We start from the raw sequence: 23,737 nt of genomic DNA, 5'->3' as shown, positions 1-23,737 counted from the left end.
TGCCAGAGCTAGTGGTCTTCTAAGAAAAACTAAATACAGCATTAAATCATAAAATAGGATCCCTGTCATGACACACGTCTTTCCTGAACCATTCCAAGTGTGTCTCAAGCTTTTATTCATAAAGGCCCCAAGCAAAATCAAAAAATGAACTAGTGTGATGTCATTTCGAACAAAATCTGGGAAAAGCGAAGTTCCTTAGAGTTTCATTAGAGCCAAATGAGGTTTTCTGTTCAGCCCGTTGGGTTGAGACACAGGGCCAAAGCCATGGAAGGGTGTGATTGGGCGTCGCTCCCTCAACCAGGCTGTCCTTCCCCCTCAGTCAAGATGAATGTGAAAAGGGATTTGAATGATTAAAAAAACACAACTGCATTGGCTTTCTAGCATTAAGGTAGAGTAGGTGATTTTGGAGAGGCTAGCAAGAGAAAGCTAGCTTTGAACAGCCAAACATGGAGGGAAATTTAATGGCAAAGAGGATTGTATGCATCGCAGTCAGGGACAGGGCTACTAACAGTAGTTAAGGCAATTTATTTTATTTGTTTATTGACTTAATAGCATTTGCTGTGGGATGGATGCAGTCGGGTCTGTGTCTTCCCAGCCGGGTTCGCATCCAACTTTCGGATAATGGTCAGGTCCGCGTCGGGTCCGGGTAGTATATTTAAGGCATTTCTCGGGTCTGCACGGGTTCGGATCCCACTTTCAAATAAAATACGGGTCCGGGTCGGTTCCGTGCAGAATATTTACGTGTCTCTTCGGGTTCGGGTATGAATGTTTTGACCTGTGAAGACCTCTACTCCAAAGCCACACCTCCTCCAAAACACATGAATTTGCATAGGCAGATCAGAGGCTAACCAGCGACACTATAAGGCACGTGATTGGTTCAATGCAACACTGTCAGACTACCTCATGTCTCATTCACTGGTGAAAAACATTACAATACATAATCGCATAATATTACAATAATATCAGTTTCCATCCTTGCTCGGTCTGCAGTACCAAGGGTATTGCAGAGATATGCAAATAAATAAGTTGACAGGTAGGTAGGACAGCCTATCGTAGCCCTCAGACCGAGAGATATGATTAGATGAACATTTTATGGTCTATACCTTGCACAGATGATATAATACATATAAATACATTTAGACCACTTAACTTAGTGATTGCTATCGGGATGTGAAGCAACTTTCAACCTGCATAACAAAACATATCCACATTACTGTGTTCAGATGCTTTCTTAATTGCTCTTTTGTCACAGCTGTCATTGTGTGCTGTGGTTTTGTTATCTTATTAAGAGGATAATGCACAGCACATATTAAAATATTATTAGCATGTTATTGTTATTGGGATGTGGGTACGCAGCCATGCGTGTGGTGTCGGAATATATGCAAACAGTATAACATTGTTCAGCCATTTGGAACTTCTTTTTCCCCCTCAAACAAATAACAAAAATAATACTGCAGTGAGCATATTAGGCCTTAACAGTGGCCTAAATCCAAAGCCATCATACCAGATCATCTCTTGGTAAGTGTTTAATAGAGAATCATTATACTGCAGATTTCTAGCTGCTTAGGAAGATATATTTGGCATGTTTCTTGATACAGCGTCTGCGTGTGTGTTGCCAGGCATGCTCAGCAGGCATCTATTCATCTGGATCCTCACCATCTTTGTCAGAGTAATTAGTCAAAGAAGAACATTGATTGGAATCTACCGATTCCATCTGGCAGTAACATAAGCAAAAGAGAAACACATGCACAAGAGAGACAGTGAGAGATAATAAGAGAGGGAAGAAAGAAACATCTAAGATGAAAGAGGAAGGATAGCAGCTATTCATTTTAGTGCGCCCCCCACACACGATATTCAGTAGGGGGTCACTGAAAGTGAGGTCCTTGCTTTGGAAGCAGAAATTCATTTTCCGTTATGTCAGCAGATAGAAAATGTACTGAATTTGATTCAGTGTGACATCACAGCACCAGTCTCCTGGAACACCTTTCACCCCCACGCCATCATCACCATTAAAAATAACACCACCTTTTTTCAGAGGATGATTTCAGATGTTGAAAAGCCAGGCAAGTTTTACTGCTCCCTTTGGAGATAATGCTAACGGAATCAGCATTTAACACCACTATGTTCACTTTAGAAATTTTGTCAAATATTATTCATTTTTGTATTTTATTTTATTTATTTATTTATTTACTTACTTAATTTAAGTGCTGTTCATGTGCCACTGATGTTTGCAGTGTGAAACATCAGGTATTAGTTGTAAAAAACATGTATTGATGTCTATGCATTGGTAATTAAACCCAATAACTAAACAGTCAGCTTTATATTGTAGTAGATCTAAAAGTAAAACTGTAAAAAAAAAATTTTAGAAATTGGTAACCCTTGTGGTGGCTGATGCATCTCTAATTTCAATATAAATATCAAATTAATTTCAAAATAAAGACCAAATTATACCAAGCTATTCTACCATTGTTGATCTTGCTGCACCTATGAGGAATAGTGCTATAAGCGTTTTTCAAGAGAAACGTATGAACCTCTGAGCACCCTCTGAGCAATACAATCTATGCAGTACCGTTCTCTAGGAGACTTCAAGTTGTTTCATCAAGAATTTTGTGTCTGCTTGTAGGTCTGTCCCAGAAACAGGCTCATTATTTGGTTGTAAATAATTGATATAGATTAAAAAAACCAAACAGAATAAACAAGACTATTAAATGGACAAACCAGGACCTTATTACAGCATGCTTCATGGTGCTATATACTTTGTTGTTTGTTGAATACATTTTCTCAGTGAGAGAGAGACTTAAATAGTGCTGTTTATTCAGCTGACCCAATTCCCTTACAGTCAGAGAGGGTCTTTTGGTTTTGATAAGCTTTTATTGTGATCCATAGCCTTTTGTTGCTTAGCCTCTTCCCAAATAAATTTAATTTCAGCCTTCCCAGGCATGTACAAATAAAACCCTCTTTCCCCCCAAATGCAGAAAAGTATCCCAGAAATGAGGCACAGCGAGCCACTGGAGCAAGGGTGAATGTTAGCATAACATTTTAGCAATGTTAGCTCAAATTTAGGGTGAATGTTAGCAAAAAAAAAAAAAAAAAGTCCAACATGTCTTAGCACAGATTAAATGTGCTTAACATTATTTAGGCGAGTTTCTGAAAATTGGATCGTGCAATTACACATATTAATAAGCATCAAGAATGGTGCAAGCTCTCTTCCAGCAACCCACTGTCTCCATCATCAAACTCACTCTGCCATACCAGAGGCACTGTTGGAGACAACATAATAATAACACAGGGCCTTGCTCCACCAAGCTTCAAAGATACTTGCCTGTAAAGCTTTAAGAGATTTACTGAGCTACAAATATGTTGTTAAACAAGTCTAAATGACTACTGACACTGACTGCCAGGTCCTTATATTAGTCTATTCTGGATGGCAGATCAAACTTGCTCAAACCCTCAGTGCATACTAACAAGGCGACCTCAATCACACGAATGGCAAGAGCGTAGCTCTTTGACGTTGACTTCGTCGCATGATTCCAGCTTCAAGTAGCCATGCTGCAGCTAGAAGCAATCCGCACGGATGACACGTATGACACGTATGCAAGGATATTGTGCGTGCCTTTTCGAAAATGCAGCGAGCCCGCAAGAGCCATGACCAAGTTTAGGCATAATCCCTTTAGACTTCAGAGCAGCAGAGTGCTTATACCTCATGAGTATCTCTCCGAATCAGCACAGCTGTCGCTCCATGAGTCCTGCAGGCTCGCTGATGCCCAACGATACTATCACATGACTCTAAATCGGCTTTGCGACAGCACAGGCCGGAGACTTTGCTAATGGATAAAGTTGTCACAGACAAATATCTCATATTAGCTAATATGAGTCGCTCCACGCATCCCAGCCATCACTCGCTGCATGCACGTGCACCCATAGGCAGGGCTTGATTAAACTATTATTGGCAACAATCCATCTTTTACATATGAATCAGCTGCCCGTGTTTTGCCTTCCTGACAAAGCGCTGCAGAACCTCTTTTCCGTCACGCACACACACACACACACACACACAAAAACACCCCCCCCCACACCCCTTTGTGGTGCAATCTCGAGTTAACGATTGCAGATAGCTCAAACCTCTTTTGTTGTCTGTTTTGTTTGGAATCAGTATCAACGCAACTGTCCGAAGTGACATAAAATCAATACCCGACAAAGAAGGGGAGAGCGCCACTCCTGCGCTCCTTCTATATGGATCGCTTCGAAACTTCTGGCCGCTCTCCCTCCGGCTCATTGCGCATACATTATTCACAGGCTTTCGAAGGATAGGGTGGCACTCAGAGATGTGACCGAGCCGACAAATAACATGCTGTCAATGGCTGGCGTGACTGTGTCAAGGTTAATGTGTTGCAGGGTTGCGGGGAAAGGCTAGTTGAGGGGCAGCAGTCCATTTAGTAATTCTCAGTGTGCATCACTTACCAAGAGTTTCAACGTTCGCCACCTCCACCAGGGTAATTTATCAGTTGCATCGCTACAGTGAACATTACGCTATGTAAAGATATTGCGCTTCATCTCACTGCAGACTCATTTTGTCTTTGTCTATTACAAGTAGCATATTCAGTACATTTAAAATGTTGCGATACTCGTGCTAATTAACTAGTATATTCTTCCCTATTTCACTGTTGCATTTCAGCACTTGTTGATAAACTGAGTAATAGCATTGTCAACATCAGAAACGTTAAGTGGCTGATGGTCTCAGCTGGCTTTGTGGGAATCTGATTACACTCCCCGTTGGCCCAGCAGAGGGTATTTCTGAAGGGTTGCAGGCCAAGCGGAGGAAATCAGTGTCACATCCCACTGCATGGAGCAAACGGCATCTCATTTCAGCCGCAACATGAGCTTTTATTTTGAGGAAGGATATCATACGTTGCATGTTTGGGTTCACACAGGAGGAGAAAGGACAGAAAGCGATGCATGTTTCAACATAAATCCTTCTCTGTCAGTGGCTCAGAATATATTTAAAGACCTTTCAAGTATTATTTAATTCATTTTGAGTAGCAAGCTTTGTTTTTTTAGGGACATTATTAAAATGTCCTCGATTTGTGGTGCGTTTTCTCCAGGGTGCTCTGCAGGACTTTATAAATGTGCAGCGGAGCTCGGGAAGGCCTGTCAAGATTGGGACGTCAGACGTGAATGTTTTAATCCTCCCCACTGATTTGCTTCTTAATTGCTCTGAGGGAAAATCACAGGTTTTATACAGCAGTGCTGTTTTGAGCGCATTTCCATTTTTCTTGTGTTTGGCTTTCGTTTGATCACTGACATAAACTTTCATGTATTGTTTGAGGAGGGTTTTTTTTATTATTATTATTATTTTTGCATCTTGAAATCCATAAATGGTCTTGGTGGACTGAGGAGAGAATTTCAAATAGTGAATTTTGGAGTGTATCTTAGTATAAAAATAGCAAGATAGCAAGAAAATAACAGATTTCTAAGACTTCTAAATTATCAACATGATCAAAACCTGTTCTATACAATCTACTGCACACCTTCTGTCATCTAATCACTCTTAATTTTAATGTAGAAACATTCATTTTCTGTAAAGCTTACATTGATAGTTTGCACTTTTTAGCAAGTAAAAGGCCTTTTAGAATAATTCCAAAAACATTCACCTTCAGGTCATGGTACACAAGTCTGTGTTTCATGATGTATACTGACACAACATGCATAGTTACTTGATTATCCAAACTTTCACGCATTCATTCATTATTCATTTATTTATATTTTTTTTAGAAAAAAAAATCCTGTTAAAATTTGAGCAATAAATATGATGCATCCTGCTTTTGAGGAACGTACATTATTTTATTTTATTTTTGCCCCCACATTGAAAAGTATGGAGATTTAATAATAAAACAGAATTTAAATATTTTATAAAAGTAGTCTGCTATAAAGAGATCATTGATTTATATTATGATGCATCAGAATTTCATCTTAATTTTTGGCCATGTAAACTATCAGCAACTACACAATGTCATATTTTTGCTAAGTTTGGGCCACTGAATAAAACTGAGCTGTTTCTGTTTTTGTCATTGAATGTGATCTTTATATAGATTTTATCTGAAGTTCAATAAACTGTTCCATTAAAAAAAAAAAAAAAAAAAAAATCAATCAATCTGACAATTATTTCATGTCTTTCAAGGAGAACAAATAGAGTCACCTGTTTTCAAATTGTGATTCACAGTTAGCAAGTTAAAAAAAAATATTAATTATTTTATTTTTTTTATTTTTAAACTTTTTTCTTAGCCTGACCTTCCTAAAATTACTCCTCATTGTCTTCAACATTAATGTGTCTGATTCTCAAGCACAAGTTGAACCGCAAGATACATTTGTCACAGCCCATCAGAAATCTCTTGCAAGGGTCGTCCTGATGGTTAGGCTACGTGTCAGTCAGATAAGGGTACCAAAGTATATTTTCAGCAGAGTTAGACTGCTGTGTATGAGCACTTATGTGCATCTCTACTATTTACTCCCAATCACAGTAATTTCTTGTTTCTGTTCAGCATAGTGAGTATGTGGTGTCATGGACTGGATATAGAAAGAACTAGTACCACTGAGCATTTATGGAAAAATTGGAACACACTGTGTGCTTGATGGGTAGTAGTGTCAATGGCCATGCTGTCCTCATCACATGCACCATTTTAAAATTAACATGAATTTTCATTTGCGTTTATGCCGATAGCCGATAGTCGACATGTAGCATCATTGCGCTTCGGGCGTCCCGTGTTCGAGTCCCGACTCGCAGAACTTTCCTGATCCCATCTCCCCTCTCTCTCCCACTTTGCTTCCTGTCTCACAACTGTCCTATCAAATAAAAGACAATATATACAGAGGTGTGAAAAAGTGTTGACCCCCTTCCTGATTTTTTATTTTTTTTGTATGTTTGTCACACTTTAATGTTTCAGGTCATCAAACAAATTTAAATATTAATCAAAGATAACACGAGTAAACACAACATGCAGTTTTTAAATGAAGGGGTTTTTTTTTTATGAAGGGAAAACAAAATCCAAACCCACATGGCCCTGTGTGAAAAAAAGCTTTTTTGTAATAATCTAAAATGCCGTCATTTGTCAAACCAGTATAAACCTTTTGTGATATAATTTTGCTTGGTCTAAAATGACTCACATTGATTGCCACTAGAATATATGTAACATGAACCTAGGCACTGAGTAAACAAGTGATGTATGACAAACCGCAAGACCAAGATAACAGGAAATGGAATAGTATTTGAGACTCCAATAAAATATTACACTGCATTCGTGACCTGTCTGCAGCTGGATGGAAAATCAATGCGTGCTCAGAGTATGTTGGGCTATCTAATGAAAGCTACAAACTGTCTGTAAAAGAATACAGCTAAAATAGGAGGAGGCTGGGAGACACAAAGTATAAAATAATAATTTAGACTACAAGCATAAATATGCTCTTTCTGAGTTTATGTATTTAGTGGATTTATAATTCATTGGTGGCCTACGGAATACAGAACTTTTTAATGAACGATTTTGAAAAAATAATAACCTTAAAAAAAAGTTAGACCGCATTAAGTCTAATTTTAGAACAACTTCTTTTAAACTACTTCAGAGATTTTCCTAAAACCAGAGAGGACTAAATTTAGAGGAGACTAAATAGGGCCTTGAATGCATTTGGCTTCCATAAGTGCTTGTCATTGTTTCATTAAACGAGTTAAATGTCGCTGACAGAATGTTAGAAAGTAAAATGAAAAATGTACTTAACAAGAGCTTAACAAGAATGAATTAATACATTTCTAAACAGCCTGTGCCAATGGATGAGCAAAGTATCAGCCATAAGGGTATTCACTCTGACAGCGATTTGTAAGAAAAAAGAAAAAACACTTTCAGCAGATGAACAGTGACACGAAGCACCGACTACCAATGGTATAAAGAAGACATTCATATACAGATGGATTCTTCTCATTGATGCCATTTTTATTTATATATATATATATTTTTTATTTTTTTTCCATCAGTACATTCCATTTCATACCATTGATCAAATGTTCAATAGCTATGACTAGTTGTACACCGGTAGCATCAAGGTAGTCAGCATTATGGACACTTACTACGCCTATAATCCACAATACAAACTGCTTACAGCAAACTCCAGTGATGAAATTGCTGTCAGTGTAAACGCACCTTTAAATGGGAGAGATCCAGCCAGTGTGGCATTTTCTTAAAGGTTTTCAAAAGGTTTTCATCAGTTGATCTTTACTGAAAGTTTAGAAGTCACAGATATGAAGATGCTCTATGAAAAAATGAAGGTCACTAGGTGGGTGAGTACAGGCTAATAGCATTGTGCCAAAATGTGAATCACTTTTTATCAGGGATGGGCAATATTTTGCTCAAGCCATTGATTAGGAAGTAGAAGTAATACACTCACATTAATGTGGTCCATTTAGCTTGTGTGCTGTGTGAAGTGTATAAAGTGTCTGAAGCCATACTGCTTTGTCTTTGTAATTACTCATCTTCCCCATCTGGAGTGTACATTCATTCAGTGACTGCATGATCATGTTTGGAGACTGACAACACAACAGAAATCCTCACAAACACCCTGCGGTTGTGCACAGGCGTCCCCACTTATGTTTCCGTTACCTTCATTAACCTTTCACACAATATTTGTTCACACAATGTTATATTGTCATTCAAATTTGTAATCCATAAACAAATATTTGGTTACATTTAAGTTGCTTTGTGTTGCAAATGGTTGCATTGTTTCATTTTCTTCTGCCTTGAGATCTGACTCGGGCTCAGCCATATAAGGCTTTATCATAGAGCTTGCCATTTCAAGTATCAAAACAATTGTGTGTGATATGGTGCAATGAAGCTAGCCAATCACACTGGGGGTTTACGTCCATTTTGGCAAGCAGTAACACCCCTTGAAATTAAGTGACAAACAAATGCAGATTTTATAAACTATCCTTGAGAAACATAATATTAAGATTCTGTATTATGTGACCCCTTTATATTAATGTTTTAGTTAAATATTTACTCAACATTCAAAATTGAAAACATACTGTGTTACTAGGTTATTAATTACTGCCAATGCAGTCAGTAGACTGATTTTGAATAGTGCTACCAAATCTCTTTATTTATGGGTCATCAAGCCAAGAATCTATAAATGGGCTGACAGAGTTCTTGTGCTTGAGAGATGTTTAACCTGCATTTTACTTTTATATTCAGTAAATGTTATTAATTGAACGCCAAGTGCATATTTCCATTAATGAAATGAATTTGGCATAATTGTTTCCATCTGGTATCCAAAACATTTTCTCTAGCAAATGTTGCCTTGTCATGCTATTTGTTGTGTAATAAAAGACTAATTCAAAATGCTGTAAACAATACTATTAATATCTGTTCTGCTTCCGAAGGTGATTTTATTCCAACAAAATTTCTTGCATTATAAAACCCCTTCCATTATCTGAACCGTGTGTGCAAACACATTATACAGTATTCAGGAGTTCATTTCAACGCTGTCTATTTGCCGCTCTCCACTCTGTTGAAATATTACGTGTATGTATACATACGGTATACTGGCGGCTCAGTGAAATGAATCACATTTGCTACTATCTGGACCTCTTGAATATTTTTCTTTCCCACTTACTTAATAAGAAAGAGGGAGAGGGTGAAGCAAGAGGAATAAGAGATGATTAAAAAAAGAGAGATTGAGAGAGAGAGAGAGTTTCAAGGATACCAATACACAGAACTTGATAGGAGAGGTTTGGGATGGGGGTGGAGGAAGGGTGTTACGAGGAAAAGTCAATTTTTTATTTGCAGGGATGATGTGGTGGTAATGAAGAGGGATGAAGCAGATGCCGCCAGGGCCCATGATCCTCCAGTACTCCAGCCTGACATCTGAGAGAGAAATTTCAATCAGCTCACACACCTCACATAACACCAGATGGGGACACGCATATCTTGCGTTTGGCTGCACACAGATGATGCACGTTTCCTGACCAATCTGACTGACCATGTCACCTCAAATCAAGCAACATTTGGCATATCTGTTTATTGGGTTTGTTTGCCTTTTTGGCAGCAATTGTGTACCCAAAATGTATTTATTTATTTAGAGGCAGTTGAGAAGCAGTGTCTTGAAGAAGAATCTCCTAGGGCCTGTTTACACCTGGTCACTTTATGTGTTTTCTCTGATCAGCTATCTGATTTGTTAAAATCACTTACTCCTGGCCAAATAAATGTGTCTCTGCAAAATAGTTACAAATCCAATCTTTAATTCCTGTGCTATAAGGAAATTTAAAAGAGTTCATATCAACAAAAGCAACAGATATGTGCTGCATTTTATTCATCCTCAGCTAATTTCAGGATCAAAGACCGCAACAGGAGAGAGAGCGGCATCACCACTGGAAAGATAAGTTAGTCTTACTACTTTCAATGAATAATTGTGTGTTGAGCGTCTGCATCTTACTTTTAGTTTAATTTGTGGTAGTTGCATGTCGGCTTGCTGAAGAGATACTCAGATACTCATCCATATCTGATTATAATATTTAATGTAGCCTAACATGCTCACAAACATTAATTTTTTTTTACATTTTGGGAGGAGTAAAATTTATAAATGTGGTTTCAACAACCAGATGCATTTACACTTGTATAGTTTCGTCTGGAATGCATCCCGGACCACCTCCTTAAGTGCTTTGAGTGATCGGATTTAAATCCGTCCCGAAAGCGTTTTTGGAGAAAATGCATGTAAGTGACCAGGTGTAAACAGACCCTTAGAGAGCTGAAGGGCTCAGTTTCTATGCACCATTAAGCAACTGCATAGCTCCACCCAGAATATCCTAGAAACCACTTAGGAGTGCCTTTGGAACCATACAGAACACCCTGGCAACCATATATCAACATGGTAAAAAGCATTCAGATCCATTCATATTTTCTCCAAAATAAAAAAAAAAGTCTATTGAAAAATAAGGTGGATGTAGTTGAAAGCGTTTGTTTGAGGTCGACAATGAATGCTAGAGCCCTAGAATGCATTTGAAGAGAAAGTTCTCCAAGGTTTTTCTTTAGGACTGTATTGTAGAGATGCGTGGGCAATGAAACTTGGTAGCTTGTATCATCTTTCTTCAGCTGTATTTTTTTAGTTTGACAGTCGCTTCACACTTCATTTTCGCCCTACCGTGCAGTCATTCTTATCCTCCTCTGCTGGTTTTAATGGGCTGTAAATTACCTTTAAATTTTTGCCTTCACAGGGTTACGTAAACCTGCTGGAAAGGCTGGGAAACAGGGGGGGGGGGACTTGTATCGCAGCCTCTTAATAAGCCTCTGGTTTGAGTTCACTGAATGGCCATCTTCACAGGATGAGCGTCTCTGGCAAGTAACAGCCGTTCATTAGCTTCAATTCAGTAATACAAAAAATTCCAATGTGCAGACACACCATGAAGAGCCACGATGTTCAGCCCGTCTCCCCAATTAATCAGGCATTAGCTCATTTTATCTCCTCAACACAGACAACAGAAAGTACGGCCATAGACAGTTTCCATTGTTCTTTCACTTACACTGTGAGCTGCTGAATAGAACAGCCATGTTTCTGTAAACGGAAAGAGGCTGCATGATCTACCGCTGATTAATATCAATGAGCCGATATTCAAGGGAGCGGTGATGAAAATGACATGAGACAGGATGCAGTTTCCGCATACAAACAGTGCTCTTGAGTGTCACTTAAAAATAACTGCAATTTGTCATCTGGGTGGCTTTCTTGAGATGAATAAATTATCAGAACCACTTCACCGCAACACAATGGGAAGATCATCAGCTTTCAAAATGTCACGTCACTGACAGGTCTGGTTGATCCCTCACCAGCCGGCTGACACACACATAGATCAGTCACATGGTATGCCGTTAAGCTGTGGGAGAAATACAAAGAGCCCCTTATCAGTCAGTCGTTGCAATGCTTTCGGCTAAGCCCCTCCACACTCAGGTGAGACAGGGTTTTCCTGCAAGGAGGTGTAAACCCAAAGAAAATGAATTAACTTTGGACGGAGGCTGGTCTGCCTTTGCTGTCGGCTGAAGGCAGCCGTTCCGCCATGTTTATCTCTCCGTGCTGCTGCATTTTCAGCTCCACAATAAAGTCGACAGCCTCTTGAGATGATTCAGTACAAAATATGCCAGAGTACTCTAATGTACAAATACAGCTCACAAACACTCTCTTGAACACACTCTGGCACTACAGAAAGGCTTGTTATTTGTTGCTTTTGTTACTTGCTGCAACGGTAAAAGGATTTTTGCTCATGTTTCAGTGTGAAGATCTCTGTGATGGGCTCTTGAGACTGTTTTCAAAAGTGCAAAGATGAGAATCATTCATTGCAACCTCTTTAACCTCTTTAGTCCAGAGATGGGCAACTTTACAAATAAACAACATTTTGTTGATGCTAATTGTTACATATTGGATACTGAGTAATATGCATTGTCCAGTATACTGAATTTAAGCATATTAATTGTGAGAGTATTTATTTTTACAAGTGCTGCAATATAAAAGCAAGTACAGCAAATTTGCTGACTACTGCAAGTAAAATGTGAACTAATAGGTCTATGCAATAAAATATGAATAAGGTAATAATTAATAAAACATGCTCATTCATTCATTGTATTTTATTTATTTGTTTAGTTTGCATTTATAATGACATTACATGAGTAAAAATGCACAACATGTAGTATTTAATATGTAATTATTTTCAGGAACAGCTTGTTAATTTGATCATATTATGTCTAGATGGTATGATTATAGCACAACGTAAAAAAAATCACTTAAAGTTTTATGGTTCTGTAATTATGTGGTACTGATTATTATTGTACTATTTATTTTCACAGAGCATCAACATTTGTTAAATATTTAGGTCAGGTCAGTTTTAGAATTTCTAGCATGAATTAACATTGGTTTAGTATAGATACTTGGTTTTGTACTAATTTTGCATGTTTTTAAAACATATTTTGCTTCTGAAAGGATGGGAACATTCTAGAAGTTTCTGTAACATTCTGCAATATTCTAGTGCTTTCTGGAACATCCCAGACCATTGTGAGACTAGTTATAAAAGACAAATCATACAACAAACACTTCTGAAGTTTTGGATTACTCACTTTTAGTAACTATATTCACCATGTCAAACTTCATAAAGAGACATAAAAAAAGAAAAACAGTTCCACGGTGTAATTACACTCACTAAGACCAAACTCCTGTATATTAGACATCAAAATTTCACTTTAAATTGTTTAGCTTTTTTGTTTTTTCACTTTTTCAATGTAAATATAATGATTTTTTTTTCATAACAATAGCATTCTGTTATGATAAATGTGCAAAGATATTTCAGCTAAAAATATGGGCTCACTAATTTCTCTGTGTCAGAGGTGTGAAGCATCATCATTCTTCCCACAAATGACTAATCAGTGTTGTGCAGAATGATAAGAAAATCTATAACAAGCTTATCCAGCAACGTGGTCATGTTTTTGCTGCCACAAGAGGGCTAAACAAAACCTTATGAAACACTCTTACATGCAACACGTGTGTTTTTTGACGAACCTCTTGTTTTGCATGCTATTTTAAGGCCTTTAAAGGTCAGCATGTAATTGGTGCAAGGTCGCTTCCAGCACAGCCCTTGATTGAGGACTCATTATCTCGTCAGCTTTCTGTCTATCACGCCCTCCATCGTGCCACTGCATTGTTCATCGGGGAATCACAGCCCCAGCAAGACATAATTATTCTGCATATTTCAGGTAATTAAAGAACCAGGGGTTGGCTGAATTTTCAAGAATGCATTTGCAACTTTTGGGATATAATGCAGCCAAATCCCAGAGCTGGGATTTCTGCAAAGCCATATTCAATTGTGTGACAGGTTTCACTAATCCACTTGGAGTTCCATTAGTTCTATCACTCCTCTGTCATTCTGTCTGTTTTTTTTGTTTTGTTTTGTTTTTGTATAACTTTAACTTGTTTTCCTACTGACTTAGATGATGTGCATGTTGTTCAGACAGGTCTATACACAGCAGAGGTATTCAAGTAAGAAATACTACAGAAGCTAAATTAAAAAATATAAAAAAACAAAAACACTGCACTATAATAATTGAGAAATAAAAGGCCATTTTCTACCCTGATTTTAGCCCTCTCATTTCAACACTTTGTTTAAAGGGGCCTGTCACCTTTAAGACTTCAATGTAAACATCCACTGCTATGATTGGTTTACATATTTGCATATGAAATAAGTATCACATGTAGAACTCTTTTGAAAACGTACTACACCTTCACAGTTTCTGAGATTAACCAGTTGTGAAAAGTATTGATTATAGAATTATATTTAGATATACTCTTAGCAGCAGTGAGCATGATCACAGCCATGTCTATTGAGCGCGCAAATGCAATGATCACATTGCAACTTGATTTCTGCACTCTAATGAATGCTTTTATCATAACTAACACTGAAAATAAGTATTACATGTGGCCATGACTTCACGGGGCAGTCGTGGCCTGATGGATAAAGAGTCAGACTTGTAACCCAAAGGTTGTGGGTTCGAGTCTTAGGTCTACCAGGGATTGTGTGTGTGTGTATGTATACACACACACACACACACACACTTGGACGAGTTAAATGCAGCACACAAATTCTGAGTATGGGTCACCATACTTGGCCACGCGTCACGTTGTTTTCACAATGTAAATAAGTAATTAATTATTTAGTGTAGACAGTGTCATTGATTATAATGGGAGTGTTACTGACAGTGCTGAACCCATCACCGATAAACTTCTGCTGAACTGAGGAGATTGACAGCTCCAGTGATTATAAAGGGGGTGTTCTTTACTTGCATTTATTCCCAATTTAAATAACAGATAATTTTCATGCCACTATGAGGAACAATGTGAAGTTGACTGTTAAGTCATTGGCTTGATTTACTAATGGATAAACAGCAATAAACAATTTTTCGACAAAGAATGTCTTACTGCACATGATTTTACATCACAAATCACTTATGATGAACTGGGATCCATTTGAATTGTGGTCAGGCTTTAGTTTTTTGATCGTTAGATGAAGTCAAGCTGTTATTTTCTTTGTAGGACCTGTCCTGGACCCATTCATAATGACTGCATCTCCTTCCTTCAATCGCAGCACATGTTCAAAGAAGGAAAGATCAAAGATGTTGACCATCAATCAAATCAATCTCTCTTCTTCTCTATCCATCCTTCTATTTATGACTTCAGACACTTATTGCTTAGTGACCTTCTTTCTATTTTTTTTTCTATCTTTATGAGACCTGAATCTCTTTTTTCTTCTCCACAGGGCTGTAACAGGTCACAGAGAACCTATTCCCGATGACAGCAAAGACAACATCACCATCTTTACCCGGATCTTGGACCGATTGCTGGATGGTTATGACAACAGATTGCGTCCCGGACTAGGAGGTACGATAAATGCGTATACACATTTCCTTCCTCAATGTCTCCAGTGTTCACATGCTGGCCTTACCGTTGGCTTGCAGATGGAGCGAGTTTTTCCTCAGTCTGTCTTTCATATTTACACGTCTTAGCACAAGTCTCACACCTCTGAGATCTATGACAGATTGTGTTTTGGAACAGTGAAATTACTCATCTTCTCTTGGCACTGTAATGTTTATCAATAGCTAAATCTGTCACAGAACAGCGCTCTCCCGAGATCGCTTACAAATCCTAAACTTAAGCAGCCCAGGAGCGTCATGTGTTGAAGATGGCTGATGAAAATAAAGAAAGGTCTTGACCGCTGCTGTGATGGTGCACCCGCAGATTGCTCACTTAATCATCATGAAGAAGCTGATTGGATCCCCTGGTCATTCTGGATTCAGAGCACATTAAATGCTGAGCATCGATGCACTATATTCTACTGTACGTCCCAATGACATTTATAGAAATGTCCCACAGATGTCCATTAGACCATCTCCCATTGCGTATATTTTTTCTCTTCCACAGAGGTCTCACAGAGTGAATCCCTTGTGACCTCTAAAAGTACAGATCCTAAATTGTGAGCCCAGCTGTGGGCAGTCAAAAATCAAGATGTACGCTTTTGATAAATGGGCTAAGTCACATTGGCACACTGAGAGCTGCGGGCTGATACTGTGGAGCTGGACGGCTTCCATCGCCTCTACTGCCTGAGTCCTGCTGTCTCCACAATCCTGGCTCCCATCCAGTCACCCCTCTCAAGCTCCATCAAATCTTTCCATTTCCATCCTGCTTTACATACTTGCTGATGTGTATTACAGTACTCATCACATCAAAGTTGCTAACTGGAACACGATGACTTACTTCAGATGGTTAAAGGCCTAGAATATGCCACACACAGGACAATTTTTTTAAGTGCCCATATTATGGTCAATTAAATGTTCACAATTTTACTTTTGGGGTCTTATATTTTTTTATAGTTCGGAAAACATTATTTTTCTCATAATATACATTGCTACGACACCTTATTTCACCCTCTGCCTGAAACACGTTTTAAAGTGCCCCTATTATGGATTTGTTTTAATGATCTTTCATGCAGAGTGTAACACAATGAATGAAGTGAATGAAAACATCCTGCAAAGTTTTAAATCTGAAAGTGCATCGTGTGTAAAGTTATTGTCTCTCAAAAGAAAGAGTCAACTCTGAATCATTGAAACGAGTTGTTTTTAAAACAAATCCCAAGTCGTTTCATGTTGACATCAACATGAAACATTAGCATATTGCCCGCCCACTTGTTGCACGTGCAGACCTGGGAAAACTTGATTTTCAAGATGGTCTGAATGAAAATGCTAATTCATTCTTTGCCACTAGGTGCCGCTTTTAGAGCATTAAAAGCTCACAAACACTGCTTTAAATGAAATCGAACAATCACCGCAGATTAGCGTCATGCAAAGGAGGGGTTTGGAAAAATTTATCGTTGAGCGAATCGTTTGGGAGTCGTTGAGCAAATAAGGTAAAAATAAATGCATATTATAAGAAAATTAAAGTGTTTTTTGACCTTGCATGCATCTCAACCTATTCTTGGAGACTCCCAAAACCAAAATATGAACCTTTCATAACCCATAATAAGGGCACTTTAAGTCATGCCTCTTTAAAGCATAAGGCTTAATAAAAAAGCTCAGTTTGCTCTGATTGGTCATCAGTCCGAGTCTGTAGTAATTGATCAACTTCTCAGAGTTTGTGTCAGCAATGTTAATGCCCCTTACCATTAGTTTTAATCACTAACTAGTATATATAGTATACTAACTAGTATAAAAATCTCCCAAAACAACCCCGCCTCCACAGAAGAAGATCAACTCCTGCTTCTACATCACTGCCTGTTTAACCTCGCTCACCGATTTGCACGTGTAATAGGTAAATAACAAGTGAGGCAAATGAAGATCTATGCAGAAACCAAGCAATAAACGTTATGCATTTTATGATGATCCAGGCCACGTCAGTGAGAACTTGGTCAGTAAGAATCGGGCACAATTCGACGCATGATTTTCAGAAAGATTGAAACTAAAAGACGATGCTGTTAAACCAGGAGCTGCAGTGAGCCAAGTGGAATTATTTGATTCTGAATCCCTATTAACAACAAAGTTCATTACATTAAGTATTATCCTTCCCTCTAGTCAGTGGTGAACCCAGCCATAGACGACATGAGGGTGGCAATGTTTGTCCTGCCCCTCGCACATCTGTGGCAAATGAGCGCTCAATTTCTCATTCAGACAATCTCTCTTCCAGTGAATTCTCTAAATAAAAAAAAACAAACACACCACCATAAAGGACAAATAGATGATTTTTGAATTTTCTCAGTAAGGTTAAAATCTAGCTGCTACAATTGTAGCAGACATTCTGATATTAAAATGACATCAATAAAAACACCTGGCTAGGTTGTTAAAAGTCACACTAAAACTAAAACTCCATAGATATTTCCATCAGTTCATACTGCTGACAAGCGAATGCGATGAGACCTGTTTTCCAGTTTGGTCAGCTAACATTAGACATATATCATTGTTGTCTTTACAGATTTATAGCTTTAAAATTAGTTTAATATTTGTTCCACATAGTAGTTATTTCTGCTCTTACACATACTCTTTCTTTCCTTGTTTTTTTGTTCATTCAGAAAGTGTGACTGAGGTGAGGACAAACATCTATGTGACAAGCTTCGGGCCAGTATCAGACACCGATATGGTATGTGTGTTCTTACTATCTCTTAAAGTTTTTATACAGATTAGGTTCACGTGAGGATTTTTTCTTTCTTTCATTCTTTCTATGTATATTTATTAACATTTTCATATTTGCTTATGTCAATATTTGCCTGTTCCTCAGATTTATTGCTTTTTTATATAATGTATTATGCTTGAACCAGGTATGGTTACACGTAATTGGTGGCAGATTACACATGAGAAAACGGAGATGTTTTCATTGGTGTTAAATTTAGAAAGATTTGTTTGTCAAATGTGCCACGGAGGAAGACATAGTACCATCCTTTATTTCCCTTTGTCCCAGTGAATGTGTGAAGCCGTGTTCCTTTATGGGCTCATTTAAGAGAGAAGATAATTGGTTGCGAGACTGCATGGAGAAATGCATGCGTCTTAATCATACACACAATTGGCTCTGGTATGCAAGATGAATCACCACAGCCATGTGGCAGCACTTTGTATTTTGTCAGAAACACAATTTTCTAATAGTGAGAAGAAAACATCACAATCTGCCAAATTATACAGAGCATGAAACGATACTCAAATTACAGCGCAATAATCATCAAGGTTAATTTGAACATAATCAACCTATAAAGTTTATTCAAAAATACTGCATTTCCAAATATGTCTTATGAATTGCTCCACTTCAAAAAGTAGAACTGCTATTATGAAAGTCCAATTAGTAGGAAATTTATCACATAATCTAAGTTGTATATAAAAGTTTCTATAGTCTACAACTACAGCTCTTTTTCAATAATTTTTGTGAATACAAAAATATAAATGTCACATTGCCCTACAGTAGGCCTACATAAAGTACGTTCTGTAAGTGTTACCAACCCAAAATGTGGCTGTGAAGTACCCAGAAGACTCTACAAATCGCAGGCTTGCTATAATTGGCTGCTATTGCGATAAGGAAAGACTCATTATCTTTGATCTATGCTTTGAAGAGAGAATATCACATTCTGGATGAGAGCCCTAGTATGTTCTCATGACTTATCTTCAACCTACTCTGCAATGGTGCCAAGACCGAATTAGAAGACAGAGGCACAGCCAAAGCAGTCAGTTTCAGGTTGGACAGTAAATTTGGTCGTTAAACCCAGACAGCAGGTTCTGAATTGTTTGGCCCCTGCATGGTCATGCTATGACAGGAGATGTGGCGTAACAAGCACTGCTGAAGAAATGCTTTTGGAAGGTGATGCACTGTGACCGTCTCGCCTGCTTCCCGGAGTATAAAGAAGTCCAGGACTTTTTCGCTCCAGCTAATGGAATCAAAAGTCTAGCATTGACACATACCAGCTCCTGTCACCTGATGGAATTTGGGTTCCTTGCCACTGTCACCTTTGGCTTGTGTAGCTGGTGTTTAAAGCTACCCAGGCTCATACGTGCCTATGTTTCTGCAAAACTCAAAAAATTGACCTATACAAACCCCTGCAGTTGCTATTGTGAATGAACACTAGAGGCAGTCATACTCCAACGACTTTGTCTTTTCACACAAATTATGATTTATAGGACCAGAGTTTTGATTAAGAAAGCCTAATTTTTGCACAATTCCCAATATTATGTTATGACTTCAAAACAATTGCTGAGAGATTTGGAAACATATTTTCGAATGTTATCATCACATATGTATGGGTATTATAACACTCAGTAGCTCACACGATACAGTGTTGCACTTGTGAGGTGAAGCGTTCCGATATCAATCTGGTTAAACTACGGTTAGACAAAACAACTCAGTCCTGCATATAAGTTCAAATAGCAAGGTTGCATCAGTGAATGCATTTTTATATCACTTTTGCGTTCATTAACATTATCAGGTAGGTTTAGGGTTGGGTTTGGTGTATTTTCGTATTATTTTCCAACACGATACAGCATTAACCTTTTAAGCGATTCTCCCTGGACATTTGAATTCTATACCACTGCAATACGTACTTGAAGCGACAGTAAAAATGTGCCACAGTCACATACTGAATGCATGTTTGAGCTCCACTCACAGGTATTTTCAATGAGCCTGTATTAAAAACACTTAATATTCTGTCATTTTGATTGATTTGATGTCATTGACACTATCGAGTGTAGATAAAACTTAAACTGAATTGAGCTGAATAATGGCACTATTGTCTGCTGTAGAGCTGCTTTATAGCTGAAACCGAAGTGGTTTCATAATTGATGAACTTTGAAACACTGACACGGCTATTGAACTGAATTGAGCTGAATAATGACATCATTGGCTTGTTAGAGCTGCGTTACAGCTTTTTTTGAATTTGTCTCATGAAGTTTGCATTATTGCTTTGAAATAAAGATGACTTGACTTGACTTGACACCACCATCTTCTTCTATGGAACTGCTGCCAACACTGGCCACCACATCGACTCCCTTGACAGAATAAGTGCCCTTAATGGACTTCCTCAAAAAGCCAGTTCCACACAACCTCTATCTTCCCATAATCTTGGGCATCCTCATAGGCATCTGCAGAGGTGTCGTCTTTTTGGAAGTAGAGACAGCAGAGACAAGGTCAGTATAGCATAGTACATATCGATGGGGACAACCCAACAGTCTGTGAGCTTTGTGAAATTTGGTGAAATTTGGAAAAGTGTTTGTTAATGATATATCATGAATAGTTGTGTTGTATTGAGGGTAAAGTTTATGTGACCATTGGTAACATGTTTGGTGGAAATGTGAAATTCCTTCATACACACAGAGAATGAGTAAACATTAATCTCAGACTGTTGTTGTGCCATCACAAGAGTTATTTTCATTGTGCTGAAAACAACCGTCCATAATAAGTGATCTGATGTCTCTATGTGACGTCTCATCAACCCCCTATGATTCCAAGTCATTGGGTTTGCATATGGGAACATCAGTGCTGATTCTAACAACATCACAAGTCTAAAATGAAAGATTCACAGAAACTGATAGAATATACAGGCTTTGCGACAAGATTCTGTGGGGAGAATGATCAGTCAGGTAGCAGAAGATAGCAGTGGTAAAAGATGCCTCAAGAAAAAAAAAAAGCTGAAACAATGTATAAAGTCAAAGCTTTTAGCTGCTCTAGGCTATGACTGCAGTCACGGTCACTGGTCTTTGTGGTGGCCTGGCAATGTCACATTATACCTCGAGGAAGACTGGTCTCAAGGAGAGACAGTGCATTGAAAGCTGTAAGAGTTATGTTGCTAATGACTTACCTTGTGCAATATCGACCATTCATTAACCATCTAATCCATATTGCACACAAAACCGGCAAGAACTGTCCGAAAAGGCAAGCTCTGGTCTGATTCTGTTCATTTTCTGGGAGTTTGAGTATACAAGCTTTCATCAGTCAACCAGGAAAAAAGTTACAAAAGTTACAAAAGAGTCAGTTCCAAACAACCAGGTCATTACATTCACTGGAAGAGTGCCCTCTCAAAGAGTTTGCCAGATCATTATCCTCTTGGTAGAGTGTTCTAGCAGCTATTGGTGTTCTTGCCCCTGCATTAGAGTGTCTAAGTTGTAGACACTAGTATATCCATGTGTTGTATTAAAGGACACATGTCCAGTTTATAGTGTTAGTCTTGTGATCTTTCATCACAGGCCTCAGGAGTAAGCTGAGAGGAATGAGCCCATGCTGTCTGCACCTGAGGCCAAAGTACAGGTGGTTCCTACAGTCTACTATTCAGCTTGCCATCTTTTTATATTCCCACACTAACTCAACCTAAAAAGTGGGCCTGTATTTTTGGTCTTTCCACATTGTACAATGTCAGGTATAGTTCTTTTAGATGTAACTTTCTCATTACTTGAAGATCTCCAGGGAGACACTTCCCTGTGATATTTAAAAAACAACAACAATGCACTGCATCAGCATCTTCTAATGCACAATATGTAGTTCTTTTGACATTGGCATTATTACCAAAATCGCATTTGGGATTTTTTATTTTTACCCTGAGCCTGCATTTTTGGAAATGTCTCAGCCTTTTTAGAGTTCATCTTTTGTCCTTCCTGAAGGGATTGTCAGTGACTGACTTCACTGTGAGCCTTAAAGTAGAAATAATTTTTAATTCTTTGCAAGATTAAGCTGGATAGACTCCATATATCAGATCAAAAGGGCTGTAGAATAATCTCTGAAGCTATGCATGAGATACTAGTACAGGTATAAGCTAGAACAAGATAGCATCAAACTATTTGCTTACAACCTTCTTGCAAAGGCATGATTATATTCTGGTTGTTTTTGTCATTTTTCTTATTTTAATTTTAAGTAGTTCAAGTCGTGGTCCCCAGTTTGCATACTGAGAGCTGTTTCAACAGCTTGTGCAAATGTCAGATTTGCTTCGGATAACATTATCTGTTGTCAGGCTTTGTAGCAAATCTCTCTTATGATCCTGTTCGTGCTTATCCAGATTTGTCGCAGACTCATTGTTCACATCACTTTGTAGGGATTTGGCACCAGAGTGGGTTGCAGAATTTGCACTCTTGTTTTGACTTCTCCTGCTTGGATCCATGCTTCTTATATTACCTCGAGACAGTATTACATATAACTGAGATTACATTTCATCTCTTGGCAGCACACAGTTTGTTTTTGTTTGTATGGGTGGTCTTAGACTTTAAACTGACATCTATCTTGTGGATGCATTATGCTTGTTTATTAAATGCTGCTGTGTTTGTTTATTTATTTCAGAGCTGTTTTGTTTCATCTATTTTTTTTTTCTTTATCTAATAATGATAATAATAATCACCATCATCATAATTGTGTTTTAATCTTGGATAACTTGCTCACACTTTCAGCAAAAAAGACAAATTTAGAACACTAAATCTATAACCATTTACATGCTAGTGCTTTAAGGATATATTGCCAGATTTCATAAAAAAAACTGTGAAGTGAATGATAATGTTTATTCATTGAAATCAGATTATTTACTGTTAATACAATAGTGTGTGGTAACACTAATATGACAGCGATGTTATGATTTCATCAGTTAGACTATGTAGTCCAGTTTTAGGATTAAACAAAAAAAAAAATAATTCTAAGTAAATATTGTGTCAAGTTTCAAAAATAATTGAAAAATAATTACATTTTTTAATAAAGGGGAAAAAAGCAAGTAATAGATTTACACATTACAGAACCAGCAATAGAATAAATTAAAAACAATAAAACAACAATGAAGTAAACTGTGTTTTAAGTTTTCCAGTTATTTAAAAGCAATAATTAGAGTAAAAAAAGAAGTTCCATTTAAAGTGTAAAGTTTAATGCCTAGATATTTTGACACATATCCTCTTTTTTTCTGTCAGTTTGTATTCACTCAAGAAAAAAATAACTGTGTTTAATATATTAATATATCAGAAAGCAGGACATTTTTTACAAAGAAACATATGACTGCAGAAGATTTTTTTTTTTTTTTTTTTTTTTACATTTCTTGCTATTATTATTTTCTCAGTATTGATCTGGTAATGCAGTGCCAGTAGTTATGACATCCCTAGTCCATGATAGGAATCTTCATCTGATGTACCTCATTTTAGTCATATTTGTCAAAAGTGCTATTGATCTCATTGTCTGAAACTAATAAGGA

The 23,737-nt window shown here is 37.8% G+C and overlaps 1 protein-coding gene across 1 annotated transcript in view; it reads left to right on the top strand.

Annotated features, from left to right (window-relative positions):
• Positions 1-23,737, top strand: part of LOC306862548 (gamma-aminobutyric acid receptor subunit alpha-3-like) — a 158,285-nt gene that overhangs the window by 33,560 nt on the left and 100,988 nt on the right. Inside the window, exons 3-4 of the mRNA XM_079405404.1 lie at positions 15,323-15,444; positions 18,122-18,189. Of these exons, the coding sequence (XP_079261530.1) occupies positions 15,323-15,444; positions 18,122-18,189 (190 nt within the window). The remainder of the gene's footprint in view (positions 1-15,322; positions 15,445-18,121; positions 18,190-23,737) is intronic.

This window comes from Barbus barbus (genome assembly GCF_936440315.1).
Source record: "Barbus barbus genome assembly, chromosome: 43".
In the NCBI taxonomy this organism is placed as follows: domain Eukaryota; kingdom Metazoa; phylum Chordata; class Actinopteri; order Cypriniformes; family Cyprinidae; genus Barbus; species Barbus barbus.
This window is presented reverse-complemented; position numbering and strand designations above follow the sequence as displayed.